Source organism: Abramis brama, assembly GCF_963993115.1.
Source record: "Abramis brama genome assembly, chromosome: 14".
Classification (NCBI taxonomy): domain Eukaryota; kingdom Metazoa; phylum Chordata; class Actinopteri; order Cypriniformes; family Leuciscidae; genus Abramis; species Abramis brama.
This window is the reverse complement of record NC_139976.1, coordinates 10,943,285-10,961,716: the sequence shown is the minus strand read 5'-3', so window position 1 is coordinate 10,961,716 and position 18,432 is coordinate 10,943,285. Positions and strand designations below refer to the sequence as shown.

Below are 18,432 nucleotides of genomic sequence, written 5' to 3'. Positions count from 1 at the left end.
GACAGGTTATTGTACAGGTTATCACTTCTTCTAAAATCGCAGTACTTTATAACTATATTGAAGTGTGAGAATAAAAGGCTATCAAATCCATTAATGCGTGTTAGTTCTTTTATATATATTTTTACCATGATAGTATTTTGCATCAGGTTTTCAGCCTTTACAAACACTCCAGCCAATACTATTAACATATTTCACTATATCTAATACTATTATAATACATCCACTATCATGACTACATTTACAGATCAATATTTAGAAAAACAGAAATGAAACTATATCTTTTTTTATGTTTCATATATCCTCTCTATGAACCCCCTGCATCAACTATGATCTCATTTTGTGACTTACTTGCTTATGTAAAACATGTTTCAGCAGTGTTTTTGCTCAATATTGTTCACTGGGGCTACATTGAGAGCACATGCATTACATAACACGTATCTGTTACAGCTGTATGATATCCAAAAAATCTATAAAAATCTAGCACAGATTAATGTTTTTATGCTGCAACGTTACATGCCCTGTAATATTAATTATTCCAACATCCACTCCAATGCAATTAAGTTTCGCAAAATAAAATAAACATGCACAAACTAAAATAAACATGCACAATTGCTGCCCTCTAGCGTCCTAAATACTATATTGACACAAATTCACAAATGTTGCATATAGTTTGGTGGTTTGATATCAACGGGTTGTAGCCTGTGCAAAAATAAGAGCTTAGATTTTATTGTCTAAATCAAAACATTCACAGAAAAATGATCAGCTTTGATCACTCTTAAATTTTTGATATAACCATTTGATTCAGGCTATTCAGTCATCAGACATTATCACGTGTAGTAATCATTATCAAAATGATTAAAGAACTCAATCTCTTGAAGATAATTATGATTAAAAGTCTCTGAATAATGCATAATTAGCCATAACCAGGGATTGGTAAATGCTGTCCTTCCTTGGCTTCAAAAAAGGTGTATGAGAGTATAATATTGTCTACTCGTGCCATCCTGGGGTCTTCATCAAACTCTGGATCAATGTAGAAGAATACAGGCATGTCTACCTCCTCATGTGGGTTTAACCTCTGTTCCTCGAAACAGAAACACTGACAGAAAAACAAAGCAGTGTATTAGAATTTAGCACACTATTCAGTGAGCTAAGAGGGTAATACATGATGGATAGCCATGCATTTCTGCATACAGATGTCAACTTTAACAAATAAATTGTAACATAAATGGACAGATTATAATAGTAATGTTAGTATGGATTCATTTAAATGCATCACGTTTACCTGTATCTTATTAAAATATTGTCCAGCATCAAAAGGTACAACATTGTATGTTGAAATGCCTATCACTGGTTTGTCTGTGGGATTCCGTGCCTTATAAAAAGCCAGCGCAGTTTCCCCTGGTACGACCTGAGAAAATGATCAAACATAGAATAATCAACTTTAATAGTCTCCATCTTCAGAGAGATCATATGAAAAACATGTTGTTTATGGAATTCCCACATGAAAGTGCATTCCTGAAATATTCATTCCTATATTTCCAAATATTTAGTACTGGGAGGCAGATCGATCTATCCATCTATCTATACAGTGCCTTGCAAAAGTATTCAAACCCCTTTATTTTTTTTTGCATTTTGTTATGTTGCTGTCTTAAACTACTTTAAATTACTTTTATCACATCAATCTACACTCCATACACTATGATGACCAAGCAAAAAACATCTGTGTCAACTTTGCAAATTTATTAAGAAGGAAAAACTAAAAGTATTCAAATCCTTAACTCAGTACTTAGCTAAAGCACCTTTACAGCCACAAGTCTTTTTGGGTATGATATGATAAGCTTTGCACATCTGCATTTGTCGACTTTCTGCCATTCTTCTCCTCAGGATCTCTCAAGCTCTGTCAGGTTGGATGGGGACTGTCGGTGGACAGGCATGGTGAGGTTTCTCCCTTCGATTGGGTTCAAGCCCAGGAAATGAACCCAATCGAAGGGAGGACATTCACAGAGTTGTCCTCTAAAGGAGGACAACTAAAGTGACAACTCTGTGAATGTCCTCTAAAGGACATTCACAGAGTTGTCACTCTTGTATTGTCTTAGCTGTGTGCTTAGGGTCATTGTCCTGTTGGAAGGTGGAGGCGTTGAGCTTTACTTCTACCCTGACGAGTCCCCCAGTCCCCGCTGGTGAAAAACAACCCTACAGCATGATGCTGCTCCCACCACTCTTTACAGTTAGGAAGGTATTGTGCAGGTGATGAGCAGTGCCTGGTTTCCTCCATTGTTTTTCACAGTCCGAGAAAGTCCTTTGTCTGGCCACTCTGCCATAAAGCCCAGATAGGTGGAGTGTTGCAGTGATGTTTGTCCTTCTGTAAATTTCTTCCATCTCCATATATGATCATGGAGCTCAACCAGAGTGACCATCAGCTTCTTGGTCACGACTCTAACCAAGGCTCTTCTCCCCTGATTGCTCAGTTTGGCCAGGAGGCCAGGTCTAGGAAGAGCCCTGGTTGTTGCAAACTTCTTCCATATAGGATTATTATGGAGGCTACATGCTTCTGTGAACTTTCAATACAGCAGAATTTCTTGCAGTCTTCCACAGATCTGTGTCTTGATACAATCCTGTCTCTGAGGTCTACAGGCAGTTCTTTTGACCTCATGGCTTGGTTTTTGCTCTGATTTGCATTTTCAGCTGTTAGTCAGTTTATTTAGAGGCATGTGCCTTTCCAAATCATACCCATTCAATTGAATTTGCCACAGGTAAACTCCACTAGAAGTGTAGTAACATTTACAAGCGAAATTGGAATGCTCCTGAGCTAAATTGTCCCAGTGTCCCAGAGAAGGGTTTGAATACTTACGCAATTACTTAAATTTTTATTTCTTTTTATTTCTTAAATTTTTTATCACAAATCAGTTTTTTGCTTTGTCATTATATATATATTTGTTGTTTTTTGTATTATACACATAAATGTTTGTTGCATATAACAAAATTAAGGTGTACATTTTAAAACTGAATAAAAAGATTGTCACAAAAAATGTATAATCTTACGTAAATCTCTGATTGCTGTGGACGGAAGTTCCATTGCATGCTGGCGTGTGTGTCCGCATTAAAGGACACTTTAATAATACGCTCCCTAACTGGCTTCATAGTCTCCACTTGCTCTGCGTCATGTCCAGCTACTGCTGTGCCTCCCAGTCCTGTTGCCTGAAGTAAGAGAGGAACATGTTATTGAAATACTATAAATCCACCAAAAATGGCTTTGAGATTATCAATCTAATACTGACCTGACAGTACAGTCTGTAGAGAGGAACAGCAGCATATGACATGCCAATCATTCCCACTCCGGCGGCCGCAATGTATGTCAGGATGGTCTTGTTCCTTTTCTTCCAGTCATCTTCCTGGCTCTGATGTTTCCTCTTGTGAGTTTTAGCTCCTCGTGACTGGTTGAGGAATCGCTGTGGGGTTCTCCTGAGGAAGAGCTGGACGCTGGATGTGGCTAGTCCTCTGATGTTGCAGCAATTAACACATAACCGAGTGCTAGAAAGTGCTTGCTGTATATAGTGCTTTGCAGTGCACCCACGAAGAAGTAACGGTAATAGCATAATCCTAGAATTACTAGTGGAATCCCCTCAAGACAGGTTTGGTTCACCTAAAACATAAGACAAGGAGAGATATGATTACTAAATGATGGATTACATAACACAGACTGTGTGTCAGTCCATAACTCAAATAAAGGCATATTGCACCTAGACGTGAATAAATGGTTTATTAATGAAAATGATAACACACATTAAAAATGTAACTTATATATTTTTACAAGTACGGAAGTCCATCTATTGTTCAAAGTTTGGAATCATTAAGAAAATAATACTTTAATTCAGCAAGAATCCATTTAATTTAACAAAAGTGACAGAGGACTTGTATATTGGTTTTTCATATGAATCCTGTTTTTTGTTTTTCTATTCATTAAAGTATCCTGAAAAACATATTATGATTTAGCACAACTGTTTTCAACATTGATAATCATAATAAAAGTTTCTTGAACACCAAATCAGCATAGGAATCATAGAATGATTTCTGAAGGATCATGTGACACTGAAGACTGGAGTAATGATGCTGAAAATTCAGCCATTTCAAAATACATTAAAATATATTTTATATTAAAATATCATTTTAAATTGTAATATTTAACAATACTAAAATGCAGCCTTGGTGAGAAATCAAGAAACCAAACTTTTGAACGATAGTGTATATGAAAACAAACTGGCAGCATAATGAAATTATGAAACAATTTACAGTATAACTTAAGCTGTATTTGCTACTACGTTAATTTACAATCATTAAGCTGTACAGTCAATCTGAACAACAATTAAGTATTTTTCTTAAATTATAAGACCCTTTAAACCGATCAACAAACAATAACAGAATATAAAGACCTGTTACAGTACAACTTTAAATCATGAAGAATGTAGCATGCTAAGATCCATTCTGTTAAGCCGGTTATCAAGCCTTTCCCATTTCTGTGCATGTATGTAATGATCGCGTGAATAAACATGTAGTTAAAACGGCTTTTAACAAGTATTTTAAACAGAAGATGCTGAAGCATTACCTGATTGAAATGATGAAGGTATGTGCATATTTCTCACCCTTCAAAAACATGTTACAAAACGCCAACCTATTGGTGCAACAGATTACAGTTCCCCGGGTACAGGCCGCTACCGCTACAGTTCCGGTGGGTTCTAGATTGAGGTAGGCCTACTGTACTTGCTTGTTGCTTAGTGAAAATGTGATTATCACATTAAACATGTTATAATGACAGTTTTAAGTGCCCAGGGCGGGTGCGGTAAAGTAGGTTTTATGTTGGACATTCGTTAGACATTCGATCTTTTCTGCAGCATTAATTGATATGTAATGGCTTAATAGTCGTGGATGATGCTGTATCTCGTCTAGGTCACATTGTAAAGCATAATGTCAAAGGTGAATTTTAATATTATTCGATTATGTAATTGTTTTAAGAATTGGAAGTGAAAAAGTCCTCATAACGATCCCCACTTGGGCACTTCAAGTTAGGGAGTGTCTCAAAAGTGCCAAATCGACAAAGTTGGTTAAGTATGTGCATTATTCCACAAAAACACTAAAAACGTGATCCTTTTACATATGTAGTTGATGTTAGTAAATAGATTAAAATAGATTAAGCCAATTTTTAACTTGTATATGGTTTATATCTGTTATACTTGTAATTAAACTGAATGTTTTAAATGAAATACATCTATTTAACTTTGTGGTTGTTTTATGTAAATACCTCAAATGACCTACAATGTATTTATACACACATGCAGCATATAATACACAACTTAGATTGGTGAAAAAATGTTTTATTACATTTCTTAAGATTAAAAAAAAAAAATCTATATAACTTCGTGGTCATGTGACCTGATGATGTCACACCACATGTATTCACCAACCCATGGAGCACACCATACACGACTTGGATTTAGAAAATGTCATTTCGTCTATTTTTATTGAATTTTTGAAAAACGCAAATCTATATAACTTCCTGGTCATGTGACCTGATTATGTCACACCACCTGGGATTTATTCACCAACCCTTGGAACACACCATACATGACTTTGATTTGGAAAATGTCATTTTGTCTATTTTTAATGAATTTTTGAAATACACAAATCGTCTATTTTTAATGAATTTTTGAAATGCGCAAATCTATATAACTTCCTGGTCATGTGACCTGATGATGTCACACCACCTGGGATTTATTCACCAACCCTTGGAACACACCATACATGACTTTGATTTGGAAAATGTCATTTTGTCTATTTTTAATGAATTTTTGAAATACACGAATCGTCTATTTTTAATGCATTTTTGAAATATGCAAATCGATATAACTTCCTGGTCATGTGACCTGATGATGTCACACCACCTGGGATTTATTCACCAACCCTTGGAACACACCATACACATCTTTGATTTAGAAAATGTTATTTTGTCTATTTTTAATGAATTTTTGAAATACACAAATCGTCTAGGCCTATTTTTAATGAATTTTTGAAATACGCAAATCTATATAACTTCCTGGTCATGTGACCTGATGATGTCACACCACCTGGGATTTATTCACCAACCCTTGGAACACACCATACACGACTTTGATTTAGAAAATGTCATTTTGTCTATTTTTAATGAATTTCTGAAATACACGAATCTTCTATTTTTAATGAATTTTTGAAATACGCAAATCTATATAACTTCCTGGTCATGTGACCTGATGATGTCACACCACCTGGGATTTATTCACCAACCCTTGGAACACACCATACACGACTTTGATTTAGAAAATGTCATTTCGTCTATTTTTAATGAATTTTTGAAATACACAAATCGTCTATTTTTAATGAATTTTTGAAATGCGCAAATCTATATAACTTCCTGGTCATGTGACCTGATGATGTCACACCACCTGGGATTTATTCACCAACCCTTGGAACACACCATACATGACTTGGATTTGGAAAATGTAATTTTGTCTATTTTTAATGAATTTTTGAAATACACAAATCGTCTATTTTTAATGAATTTTTTAAATATGCAAATCTATATAACTTCCTGGTCATGTGACCTGATGATGTCACACCACTTGGAATGTATTCACCAACCTTTGGAACACACCATACACGTCTTTGATTTAGAAAATGTCATTTTGTCTATTTTTAATGAATTTTTGAAATATGCAAATCTATATAACTTCCTGGTCATGTGACCTGATGATGTCACACCACCTGGGATTTATTCACCAACCCTTGGAACATTTTTACAGGTTTTCTAAAGTTTTCTATTTTTTATTTTTCTAATTGATATTAAAAGAGGAATTTGACAAAGCTGTGAAATTAGATTGATTTCACAAGTAATGACCATTCACATTAAGAAATACATGTTTTGTCATATTTTCATAGAGGAAAAAGAAATTAAGTGCATACAGTTAGCTCATGACATCCCTTTATTGAAGAAAACATACAGAAGTTAAACAATCAAGAGTTTGATTTAATTTTCGTCTGTTTCTTTAAATATTAACAAATGTGAACTTATGGTCTTGGGATTTTGTAATATCACCGTTATCTAGGCTAGTATAACAGTGAAATTAGTAGTTACATGTCTTATAACTGTAAAACCAAATGCTATATTTCAAAAGGCACCAGAGTTTTTACTAAAATGCAGTTTTGATGTTAATAACATACCAATTACACTTATACACTCATAAATAGGTTTTACTTTGTACAGTAATAATTTCTTCCTCCACAAAGGATTAATGCACAATTTGGAATAGTAAATAAATCAAGGTTAGAAACAAAAACTTTTTTTAATGACAATTGGTTTGGGAATTTTGGTTGTGGAAATTGATTAAAGATGATGGTATCTTTAGTTTTATAGAACTTACAAATATTTAGCTAATATTTAATTGTATGCAATTCCCAGAGAACTTTTGAGGCTTATTGGATTAGAGACACTTGAAGTACTTCCCAGTTTAGGCTGAATAATAAACATTTTTTAAGTTATGGATGTAATAATTGCCTATGCTCCATTGTCTAAACAAAATATATTCTTGATGTTACAAATACATTGAACTTTCTGTTCAAGAAACATGTTTTAGATTGGAGTAAATTATAGATGACACCTCATAGATATTCTATAACAAACAAAGTTAATGAGTTTTCATATAAGATAAATAACACTGAGTAGGCCTACACTCATTAGACACTTGTGCTTTAAAGTTAATGTGGAAGACAATTGTATATTTTATGCCCATGAGCCACTCATATTGAAGCTGATATTGTTTTGAAGAAAGTGATATTAAAATGTTTTACAATTGATATAGATAAATATTTATATGTGATTTCATAACTATTATGGCTTATTACTAGGCCTATAACCAAAGTGGATTGAAAAATAAATATTTTTAAACACTTTAAAATCAATACGAACCATGCAACTGTTTAGTATAATTATGTATTTAATCAAAATAAAAAAAATTTAAAAAAAATCCATTGCCACTATACATTGTTTTGATGTTTTCTAAAAGAGAGAAAAAAAAGTCTTTGATACATCAAACAAACAAATAAAATAAATTAATATATAAATACACACACAAAAAAAAATTATGTCTAAACATACAATTTATGTATTTGAATTGCATATAAAATTTCCATCCATTTGGATTACATAGTTTTAACATAAACCAATTAATAATCTGAATGTGATTCATATTTTTAAGTCATATATAAATGAAACAGATACGATTTATGTAATTGTATTAATAAACTGAATGTGATTCATATATGTCAGTCATATGTAAATGAAACGGGTAAGATTTATGTAATTTAGTACACAGAAAAACGCCCATGTTAAATTAACACTTCTCAGTGTTCATATGTGTGCACACTACAGAGTTAAAGTACCATTGAAGCAGTGTTGAAGTTAATGAGATAATTAAGTGGTGATTGATTAATTAATTATGAACACCTGCTGTTAACAAGCAGAATCACTGAAGAACAGAGAAACGCAAGAACTACAACTGACTTCAGCCACAGCCTTAGATGAAATCAACTGAAGATAAAAGAAGACATTAAATCTGTGAAGATCTCAGCAGAGGAGGATTAAACAACTCCACAAACAGCATTACCAGACTGACTTTATTTAATTTCCGGTTTAATGAAATCAATAGTTGTATTTTAAAGTCACCATGATGGTGGTTAGCGTTTGCTTTAGTTGGACTCTTGACCCTTAACTCTTTAGTGTTAAATTTTCTCTGATGTGTTCCAAGGGTTGGTGAACAAATTCCAGGTGGTGTGACATCATCAGGTCACATGACCAGAAAGTTATATAGATTTGCGTATTTCAAAATTTCATTAAAAATTGACGAAATGACATTTTCCAAATTCAAGTCATGTATGGTGTGTTCCATGGGTTGGTGAATACATTACATGTGGTGTGACATCATCAGGTCACATGACCAGAAAGTTATATAGATTTGCGTATTTCAAAAATTCATTAAAAATTGATGAAATGACATTTTCCAAATCCAAGTCGTGTATGGTGTGTTCCAAGGGTTAGTGAACAAATTCCAGGTGGTGTGACATCATCAGGTCACATGACCAGGAAGTTATATAGATTTGCGTATTTCAAAAATTCATTAAAAATAGACAATTACATTTTCCAAATTCAAGTCGTGTATGGTGTGTTCCAAGGGTTGGTGAATAAATCCCAGGTGGTGTGACATCATCAGGTCACATGACCAGGAAGTTATACAGATTTGCGTATTTCAAAAATTCATTAAAAATAGACAAAATTACATTTTCCAAATTCAAGTCGTGTATGGTGTGTTCCAAGGGTTGGTGAATAAATCCCAGGTGGTGTGACATCATCAGGTCACATGACCAGGAAGTTATATAGATTTGTGTATTTCAAAAATTCATTAAAAATAGACAAAATTACATTTTCCAAATTCAAGTCGTGTATGGTGTGTTCCAAGGGTTGGTGAACAAATTCCAGGTGGTGTGACATCATCAGGTCACATGACCAGGAAGTTATATAGATTTGCGTATTTCAAAAATTCATTAAAAATTTACGAAATGACATTTTCCAAATTCAAGTCGTGTATGGTGTGTTCCAAGGGTTGGTGAACAAATTCCAGGTGGTGTGACATCATCAGGTCACATGACCAGGAAGTTATATAGATTTGCGCATTTCAAAAATTCATTAAAAATTGACGAAATGACATTTTCCAAATTCAAGTCGTGTATGGTGTGTTCCAAGGGTTGGTGAACAAATTCCAGGTGGTGTGACATCATCAGGTCACATGACCAGGAAGTTATATAGATTTGCGTATTTCAAAAATTCATTAAAAATTGACGAAATGACATTTTCCAAGTCCAAGTCGTGTATGGTGTGTTCCATGGGTTGGTGAATACATTACATGTGGTGTGACATCATCAGGTCACATGACCAGGAAGTTATATAGATTTGCGTATTTCAAAAATTCATAAAAAATTTACGAAATGACATTTTCCAAGTCCAAGTCGTGTATGGTGTGTTCCATGGGTTGGTGAATACATTACATGTGGTGTGACATCATCAGGTCACATGACCAGGAAGTTATATAGATTTGCGTATTTCAAAAATTCATAAAAAATTTACGAAATGACATTTTCCAAGTCCAAGTCGTGTATGGTGTGTTCCATGGGTTGGTGAATACATTACATGTGGTGTGACATCATCAGGTCACATGACCAGGAAGTTATATAGATTTGTGTATTTCAAAAATTCATTAAAAATTGACGAAATGACATTTTCCAAGTCCAAGTCGTGTATGGTGTGTTCCATGGGTTGGTGAACAAATTCCAGGTGGTGTGACATCATCAGGTCACATGACCAGGAAGTTATATAGATTTGCGTATTTCAAAAATTCATTAAAAATAGACTAAATGACATTTTCCAAATTCAAGTCATGTATGGTGTGTTCCAAGGGTTGGTGAACAAATTCCAGGTGGTGATATCACCTGTTTCTATAAGGTAAAATGAAATTTTGGGAGTACAATATAATAACCATGCACCCATTCATAATGAATATCCCATTCACAGCTTAAAACTATCTACGCCTATTTGACAAAAAATAGGTTGTCCACTTAATTCACATCTTTACATTTTATTAGTATGCTTTGCGTGGGTTCGCACCTTGGAATGCTTATTTGTGTGTGTGTGTGTGTGTGTGTGTGTGTGTGTGTGTGCAGTTTTGAGACAGTCCCTTAATTTGCTTGGCGAATGTCTAACGAATGTCCAACATAAAACCTACTTTACCGCACCCCCAGGGCAACTGTGGTAAAAGCTCAAAAATCGTCGTAATCTCTTATCAAAAAGTGTATTGTTTGCGGTCTGAATAGGTGCAATCATATCATCACAATGGGCAGTCTACTAACCACTTTTTTAAGTAAAAAAAACGTATCTCTTAATTTTTAATGAGCACAAACGATAGAGAAATTATGTTTCTAAAATTATGTAATTCTCTAGTTAGTCCCTTCGGGCAATAATAACAAACAGCAGTACATTTAAAAGTGTAAATAATTATCCTACCTGCCAAAGTTAAATTATTCCTGTTTTTGTTTGTTCGTTTGGGGTGGGGTTGTTAGTTTGGTCTTGCTTTAATATTACACAAATCCTGAACGTGGATTGAAAACTGTGTTTAGATCGTGATGCAATAATAATTTTTTTTTTTTAAATAGTTGAATAAAAAAATCCATCTGTTTTAAAATACACTTTCAATATTTTGTCTTACTTTGTGTTTACAGCCTGTGCTTCATAACCTGAGGATCTGCTGGTGTTTGAGGATGTTGTGTAATTGACTAACACTGGTATGTATAGAAAACATTGATGATCATTTATGAATGTAATGCTGGAATTTGTGAACTTCTAATTCGATTGAATCTGATTCATTTGTGTTATAAGTTAATTGACACAAGGTAAAAAAAAAAAATTCTGGGGGAAAAAATGGTCTAGTTGCAATCTACTGTACATCTTCACTGCCAGCCATAGATATAAACAGTGTTTATATCTATGACTGCCAGCAAGGTCTCTCTCAATACTGTGGCTGTGACAAAACGCCTTCTCCTGGTCACTGGCTGAATGGCAATGTTTAACCTCACTTCACCTATGATGACATTCAAGGAACCCGAGTCCCCCTGGGCCTGCGGTCAATAATTGTATCCCTTAAAACTATCTTTGATAAGCACAATAATATATTTAAAGGGGTGGTATAATGCCCTTTTCACAATATGTAGGCTAAAATAAGTCTTTGATGTCCCCAGAGTGTGTTTGTGAAGTCTTTTTGGGTATGAGTCTATTAGCATGGCACATCTTGACGTGGCAATATTTGCCCACTCTTCTTTGCAAAAGCGCTCCAACTCAGTGCACAGCCCTCTTCAGATCACCCCACAGATGTTCAATTGGTTTCAGGTCTGGGCTTTGGCTGGGCCATTCCAAAACATTAATCTTCTTCTGGTGAAGCCATGCTTTTGTGGATTTGGATGTGTGCTTTGGGTTGTTGTCGTGCTGAAAGGTGAACTTCCTCTTCATCTTCATCTTTCTAATGGTTATTCTGAAGGTTTTGTGCCAAAATTGCCTGGTATTTGGAACCGTTCATAATTCCCTCCACCCTGACTAATGCCCCGGTTCCAGCTGAAGAAAACAGCCCCATGATGCTGCCACCACCATGCTTCACGTGGGTATGGTGTTCTTTGGGTGATGTGCAGTGTTGTTTTTGCGCCAAACATACCTTTTGGAATTGTGGCCAGGAAACCAAACCTTGGTTTCATCAGACCGTAATACATTTTCCCATGTGCTTTTGGGGGACTTGATGTTTGTTTTTGCAAACTTCAGTCGGGCTTGGATGTTTTTCTTTGTAAGAAAAGGCTTCCGTCTTGCCACCCTACCCCATAGCCCATTCATATGAAGAATACGGGAGATTGTTGTCACATGTAGCACACAGCCAGTACTTGCCAGAAATTCCTGCAGTTCCTTTAATGTTGCTGTAGGCCTCTTGGAAGCCTCCCTGACCAGTTTTCTTCTCGTCTTTTCATCAATTTTGGAGGGATGTCCAGTTCTTGGTAATGTCTCTGTTGTGCCATATTTTCTCCACTTGATGATGATGGTCTTCACTGTGTTCCATGGTATATCTAATGCTTTGGAAGTTCTTTCTCCTGACTGATATCTTTCAACAATGAGATCCCTCTGATGCTTTGGAAGCTCTCTGCGGACAACTAAGAAAATGTCAGAAAAATCCTACTAGAACTGCTGAACTTTATTTGTGATTAATCATAGTCACTTTAAATGATGGCAGGTGTGTAATGACTTCTGTTTAACATGAGTTTGAATGTGATTGGTTAATTCGGAACACAGCCACATCCCCAGTTATAAGAGGGTGTGCACACTTATGCAACCAGGTCATTGTAAGGTTTTTATTTTTAATCCCCCCCCCCTCAAAGATTTCAGTTTGTTTTCCAATTGAATTGTTCACATTAGGTCAAAAAAAAAAAAGTTCTGATATGATTTATCTTTGTCTCATTCTTTTACATCACAAAAACCTGGCATTTTAACAGGGGTGTGTAGACTTTTTATATCCACTGTATATCGTTTTAAAATTTTATTTGGACAAATCTAATTTGTTTCTTATTTTTCTTTTCAGTTTTACATAGACTCTACAGTGCTTGTCATTCAGTGTCCCCGCGTCAGAAATCACGCAGTCAGACTCCCGTCCCCTCGTTCCACATCACAGTCCGGCGTCAAGTTTTGAGCCTTCCTGCCTCGGGAGAGACAGAATCATCATCAGCTGTGACAGCGCAGAGAGAGGTGAGGCAAACCATGTGACTGTGGAGTATCAGGACAGATTAGTGGATAGGTAGGAGTTTGTCTGTTACTGTCTGGGTAGATTGCTGTCTCTCGGTCATCGAGACTGACCTGATTTGAACCACCGTTCTCCCCAACCCGGTGATATCGTAGCTTTTTACAACACATCATCAGTTGCTCGTGGACCTGCAATGGCACTGCTTCCAGTGGAGGCAGAACGCTTTGACGGGCTATCACTTCTCTACTGGTAGGAAATGCCATTATCTGCTTATTTCTGTGACTTGAGATTAAGCAAATACTAATGCTTTTAAAGCTTGTTTGTTTTCTGTTGTAGCCTCATTTGCTGTGCTTGTGTAGTTACCCTCATGTTTCTGCTTGTTCGTCTGTTTAAAACATAGGCATGGATATTACATTTGCATTGGAACATTTCAGCATATCCTAATATTCTGTTTACTAATTTGTGCTGCTCTAATAATGCATATGAAATTGCTTTCAATGCTGACAGCAATTACTGCACATACAGTAAGAACATTTAAAGCTCATCATTATGGTGATGAACCAGCGGGAAGTGGAATGTTAGAGCAAGACGGATAGGATGCACTCTGTCTGCGTGCTTTCTCTGTAGTCACTTGAGTGCATATCCTTACATGGCTTGAGCAGGGTAAAACAGATTAGATAGAATTAAGTGATCAGTTTAATGCTAGATCTTTTGTAACACAGTCGCACGCACTACATCTGAGCTCTGTTTGTTCAGGGTGACTCGTTAAAGACAAATCCTTTTATTTCCCATTATGCTTTAAAATTGTTTATTTGAAGTTTGTGTAGGACAAAAACATGCATAACCATTTTGATACGGATTTGATGGAAGTAAGCACGCCGTATCCACGACCTGCCTGTTGCAGTAAAGGACAGAGCATCATTACACTGAACTTAATTCTAATTCTCTTTGTTGCTCTTAATGTGATCAAGATTAAAGTGCACTGTTTACAGAGCAGCAACGGAGATAACAAAGAAAACTAATTGCGGGGATAGGAATCAGGTTAAATACATCACTAGTAGGAAGCACAAGAGTTTGTCCTTGTCATCCTGCTCAGTCCTGGCTGACCGGCACATGAACTCAACAAAACAAAAACAGCATTTTAGTCTGAGATTACAAATCCTGGAGTTGAACCATCATCTTAGTCTTTAGGTAATACATATGTTTGTTGCCATTTAGTACTGTATAAAAAAAGGAGTGCTGAAAAATGACTTTTTTTTACACCAATACAGAATATATATATTTATTTTAAAATCATAACTTGTATATTATGCTGCCATATATAATGCAAAACTAATATTAAGTTAGCCTACTTTTTAATATCTCAAAAACATACTTTTCCTGATCTGATTGATTATACTTGTCAACTCGATAATACGCCTCTTCACATTACATTTGTGCTCTCAGTGACCCCAGGTATTAATAAACGCAATGCATTTTCACATGCTTAGATTTTGTATTGTACACAATGTACGAGTACACTCCTTCCAGATGTTTCCTTCGATTTGTTTTATTTTTCTGTAGTGTGTTTGTGCAGGGGTTTTATTGACCTCAAACAAACCCAACATTAATACTGAACACCAATCGCATTTTCAAAAGAATGCATTTCTTAGTCAAACAGAAGGATAAAGCTTCAGCAATATCTGTCATATTCACATAACAAATCTGAAGTGCAAATTATAGGTCAGTTTTGAAAGTACTATTCATATATTGTACACATGCAGCATTGCAAAGTATGTACGGAAAATAAATATTACAAGTAAATTTTAACAACATGAGGGTTAAAAAGAAAATATGTAATGATATTTGTTTTATAAAAAGAAACACATTGTTCCGAGCTTTATTAAGTATTTATTATGTCCTAGTTAAAGTCAAAATAGTGTATTCTGTTGCTGGGATTAAATGCAATAGAGATCAGACTGCAGTTTACCGGATTGGATACATACCCTCTTTCTATAAGGATTTATCATTTGGCGCTTTTATTGTTTATCTACAGTACATGCTTTAGTGATTTTAATATAAGCCCAAGCACAATAACCTATTTCCTGTATAAGCATTTATTTTTTTATTTTGGATTTATTTAATTTATTCTGGCTGATAATGTTATTACTTCAACCACTGTTCTATTTACTGTAATCAAAAACATTATATTATATACATTATATATTCTTAGAAAAATATATAGAACCCTAGGCTTTTGACTAAATTTATGCCAAAAGGGTACTATGTAAGGAGTGACTGCATAATACTTTCATGTTTAAAGGGTTATTTCATTTATTCCTTAGTGATAAAGTATGTTTACGAGATGTTTCATTCCTAAAATTTTACTATAGTTAAAAGTGAATTAAAACTAAATTAATTAATTAAAACTAAATTCATTAAATTATACCATGATGGGAACTGCTAAACGGTTCTACATATGAAGCGTCTGAAAGAACCCTTTAAGGTTCTATATAGAACCTTTTCTTCTAAGAGTGTAACCCCACTTTGAAATCATACACTCCGAAATGTCTATATTATGAGTGATATAACCCTCTAAAGCATGTGTCCATTCCAGTACAGATGTTTAAAAATCCATTTTAACCATTCAGGTGTTTGTTACATCCACATTGGTATTTCCTTTATTCTTTCTTTATTCCTTTATACTGTATGAATGTCCTTTTTTTTCTGAAATATTTACCATGATCTTCTGCTGTAATGGGCAGATTTGTAACACTCTCAATATGCAACATTTTGGGGGGAAAAGATTGAGAATGATTATATTCTTTTCTTTGGGGTTTAATAATTCATGCATCTGAGGGTCAACCGCATTATAACCATCCATTCGATAATCTGTATTTTTAAAAACAGTCTGATGATAAAAATCATTTTTTTCAGGACAATAATGGGGCCCCAGGGCATCAACCGTGCTGTGGAGAGACTAGACTTCACAGATTGTAAAAAAGGACTTGGTGAGAACCACAGCACAATTACACTGCTTCATTTTTCAAGGCATTTGATGCACAATTTAATTTCACCTCCATGTAAAGAATTAATCCAAAAAATCTTGTTCTCAATTTGATAGGCGTGAAGATTATTGGGGGCTACAGGGAACAGAGCGGTGAAGAGTTTGGCATTTTCATTAAACGGGTTTTGCCAGGTGGTGTGGCGGCACAGGACGGTATGTTCTTTCTCCCAAAATCTCCAATGAATGTATTTACTTGGATTCTGGGAATGATGGATGATGTTCCTTTCTGTCTTTCAGGCCGTCTTAAAGCAGGGGACCTCATTTTAGATGTTAACAACATGAATTTAGGAGGTGTTACAAATGAAAAGTAATGTATTGGTTATTGATCTGCAATAAATTATAAGATGACTTAAGTGTATTAAAACGACTAAACTGATGTTTTATTAGGGCAGTGGAGGTTCTTCGCATGGCATCATCTACAAATCACATGTCTTTACTGATAGTACGTGATGACCCTTCCAGGTAAGATGACTTTTAAAGGGGAAATGAACTGCATTTTTAAAATTTTCATAATTTTTTCTGAGGTCAACTTATGTTATCAATATTTTTTACATAAAAAACAGACTCATTTAGAAGAAAAAGCTATCCTGTTTTTGACCCTCTAAATGAATCCTATAAATGGATGAGTACAGTGGAGTGTCTTGATAAAAAAAAAAAACTAAAAATAGTCTTAATACACTTAAGTGCATTAAAGTCTTTAGCACTTTATTGAGAATTTTGGCACTTGTTGTAGTGTGATGCCATTCTTCCAGCACAAATGTTTTGTCTTTTTTTATGAACTCCAAACATGAGTCTAGCTGTTTTAAAATCTTCTAATCAGGGTTATTATCGTTAATTACAACTAAAACCAAAACGGTAACGCTTTTCAATAAGGTTTCATTTGTTAACATTAGTTAAACACTGAGAACTAACATGAACATGAACATTTTTAACTAACATTAACAAAGGCTAATAAATGGTGACCTTGTCAAATGAGACCTTTTTGTGTTACCACTTAAACTTGGCAACAAACTAAAATAAATTTAAGCTAAAGCACTAAATTATTTACTGAAAATAAATAAATGGAAATAAATATAAAAATAGCAATGTTAAAAAAAACTCTGAATAAACTGATAAACAAAGCACATAACAAAATTACTAATAATTAAATAAAAATTAACATGAAAATGTACTAAATTTTAGACTAAAATTGACATGAAAACAAAAAAAAATTAAAAGGTAATTCAAAATAGGATAACCCTAACCCTAACCCTAACCCTAATATTAATAAAACTAAAATAAAATCTAAAATAACACTGCTTCTAGACTTGATCTATAGAGTAATTATGTTCTTGCAACACAAATTTGTTGTTGTTTCGGCACTGTCTGCTTAGCCAGAGGTCTCGGATTTGGGCAGTTGTCAAGTTCTTTCTGTCTGAATTAGTTTAACTCGAGCTGGCATTTTGCTGGTCTCAGTGACTTCCTGATGAGCACTTTTGTTCTCCCGACAGAACAGCTGTTGACGTATTTGGGCCGCAAGTCTGTCGTATGTGTCCTGAGTTAAACCAGCTGGGGTCAGGTTTAAAGCTGGAATGGTGTTAAAGGATTACCCTCATAAATAATGGACAATCAATCACCTTAAAAAAACTGTACACAGATTTTGGGAACATAATGTCAAGAATTTAAAGATTACTGCTTAGATCACATTTCAGGTTTGGAAACAGTCCAGCTTTTAAATTTGATACCAATTTATCTCTGATTACTTCCATAATCTAATTAAGTGCTTCTAACCTTCTTTGTGGACTAATGAGGAAGTTTCATTTAATGGGAGTTGTCAGATAACTAGGGACTGTCTTGCAAAATGTAGTTTGACGGTTTAATAGGGGTGTGTTCATTATTTTTTTGTGTATTTTAAAAACTGAGAAGAATAATATCATTCAGCATTCTCCTTTAGAACAGAACAAGTACATTCATAATTATGTAATGCATGATTTTACAGAAAGG

At 34.7% G+C, this 18,432-nt stretch overlaps 2 protein-coding genes across 9 annotated transcripts in view; one reads left to right on the top strand and one right to left on the bottom strand.

Moving 5' to 3' along the window:
- Positions 1–94: 94 nt before the first annotated feature.
- cox11 (cytochrome c oxidase assembly homolog 11 (yeast)) lies at positions 95–4,726 on the bottom strand. The gene is made up of 5 exons (XM_084135892.1): positions 4,604–4,726; positions 3,279–3,643; positions 3,043–3,198; positions 1,283–1,408; positions 95–1,096 (listed from the first exon to the last, which is right to left on the bottom strand). Exons 2-5 carry the CDS (start codon positions 3,594–3,596, stop codon positions 914–916), a joined length of 783 nt encoding a protein of 260 aa, XP_083992018.1. The 5' UTR covers positions 3,597–3,643; positions 4,604–4,726; the 3' UTR covers positions 95–913.
- Positions 4,718–18,432, top strand: part of stxbp4 (syntaxin binding protein 4) — a 43,873-nt gene continuing 30,158 nt past the window's right edge. For 6 of the 8 annotated variants that reach the window (XM_084135886.1, XM_084135885.1, XM_084135882.1 and 3 more), the window contains exons 1-5: positions 13,452–13,652; positions 16,320–16,393; positions 16,507–16,602; positions 16,687–16,756; positions 16,837–16,911. In XM_084135886.1, coding sequence (XP_083992012.1) covers positions 13,597–13,652; positions 16,320–16,393; positions 16,507–16,602; positions 16,687–16,756; positions 16,837–16,911 — 371 coding nt within the window. In that variant the 5' untranslated portion in view covers positions 13,452–13,596. Of the gene's footprint in view, positions 4,744–11,352; positions 11,416–13,244; positions 13,409–13,451; positions 13,653–16,319; positions 16,394–16,506; positions 16,603–16,686; positions 16,757–16,836; positions 16,912–18,432 lie in introns of those variants that run through there. The other 2 variants (XM_084135884.1, XM_084135883.1) reach the window with 2 other exon arrangements.

Coding starts and splice junctions, on each gene's coding strand:
- cox11 (XM_084135892.1), bottom strand. CDS start 3,596: ATGCTATTACCGTTACTTCTTCGTGGGTGCACTGCAAAGCACTATATA. Junction 1,409..3,042: donor CACAGCAATCAGAGATTTAC/GTAAGATTATAC, acceptor TCATTTTCTCAG/GTCGTACCAGGGGAAACTGC. Junction 1,097..1,282: donor AATATTTTAATAAGATACAG/GTAAACGTGATG, acceptor TTTTTCTGTCAG/TGTTTCTGTTTCGAGGAACA.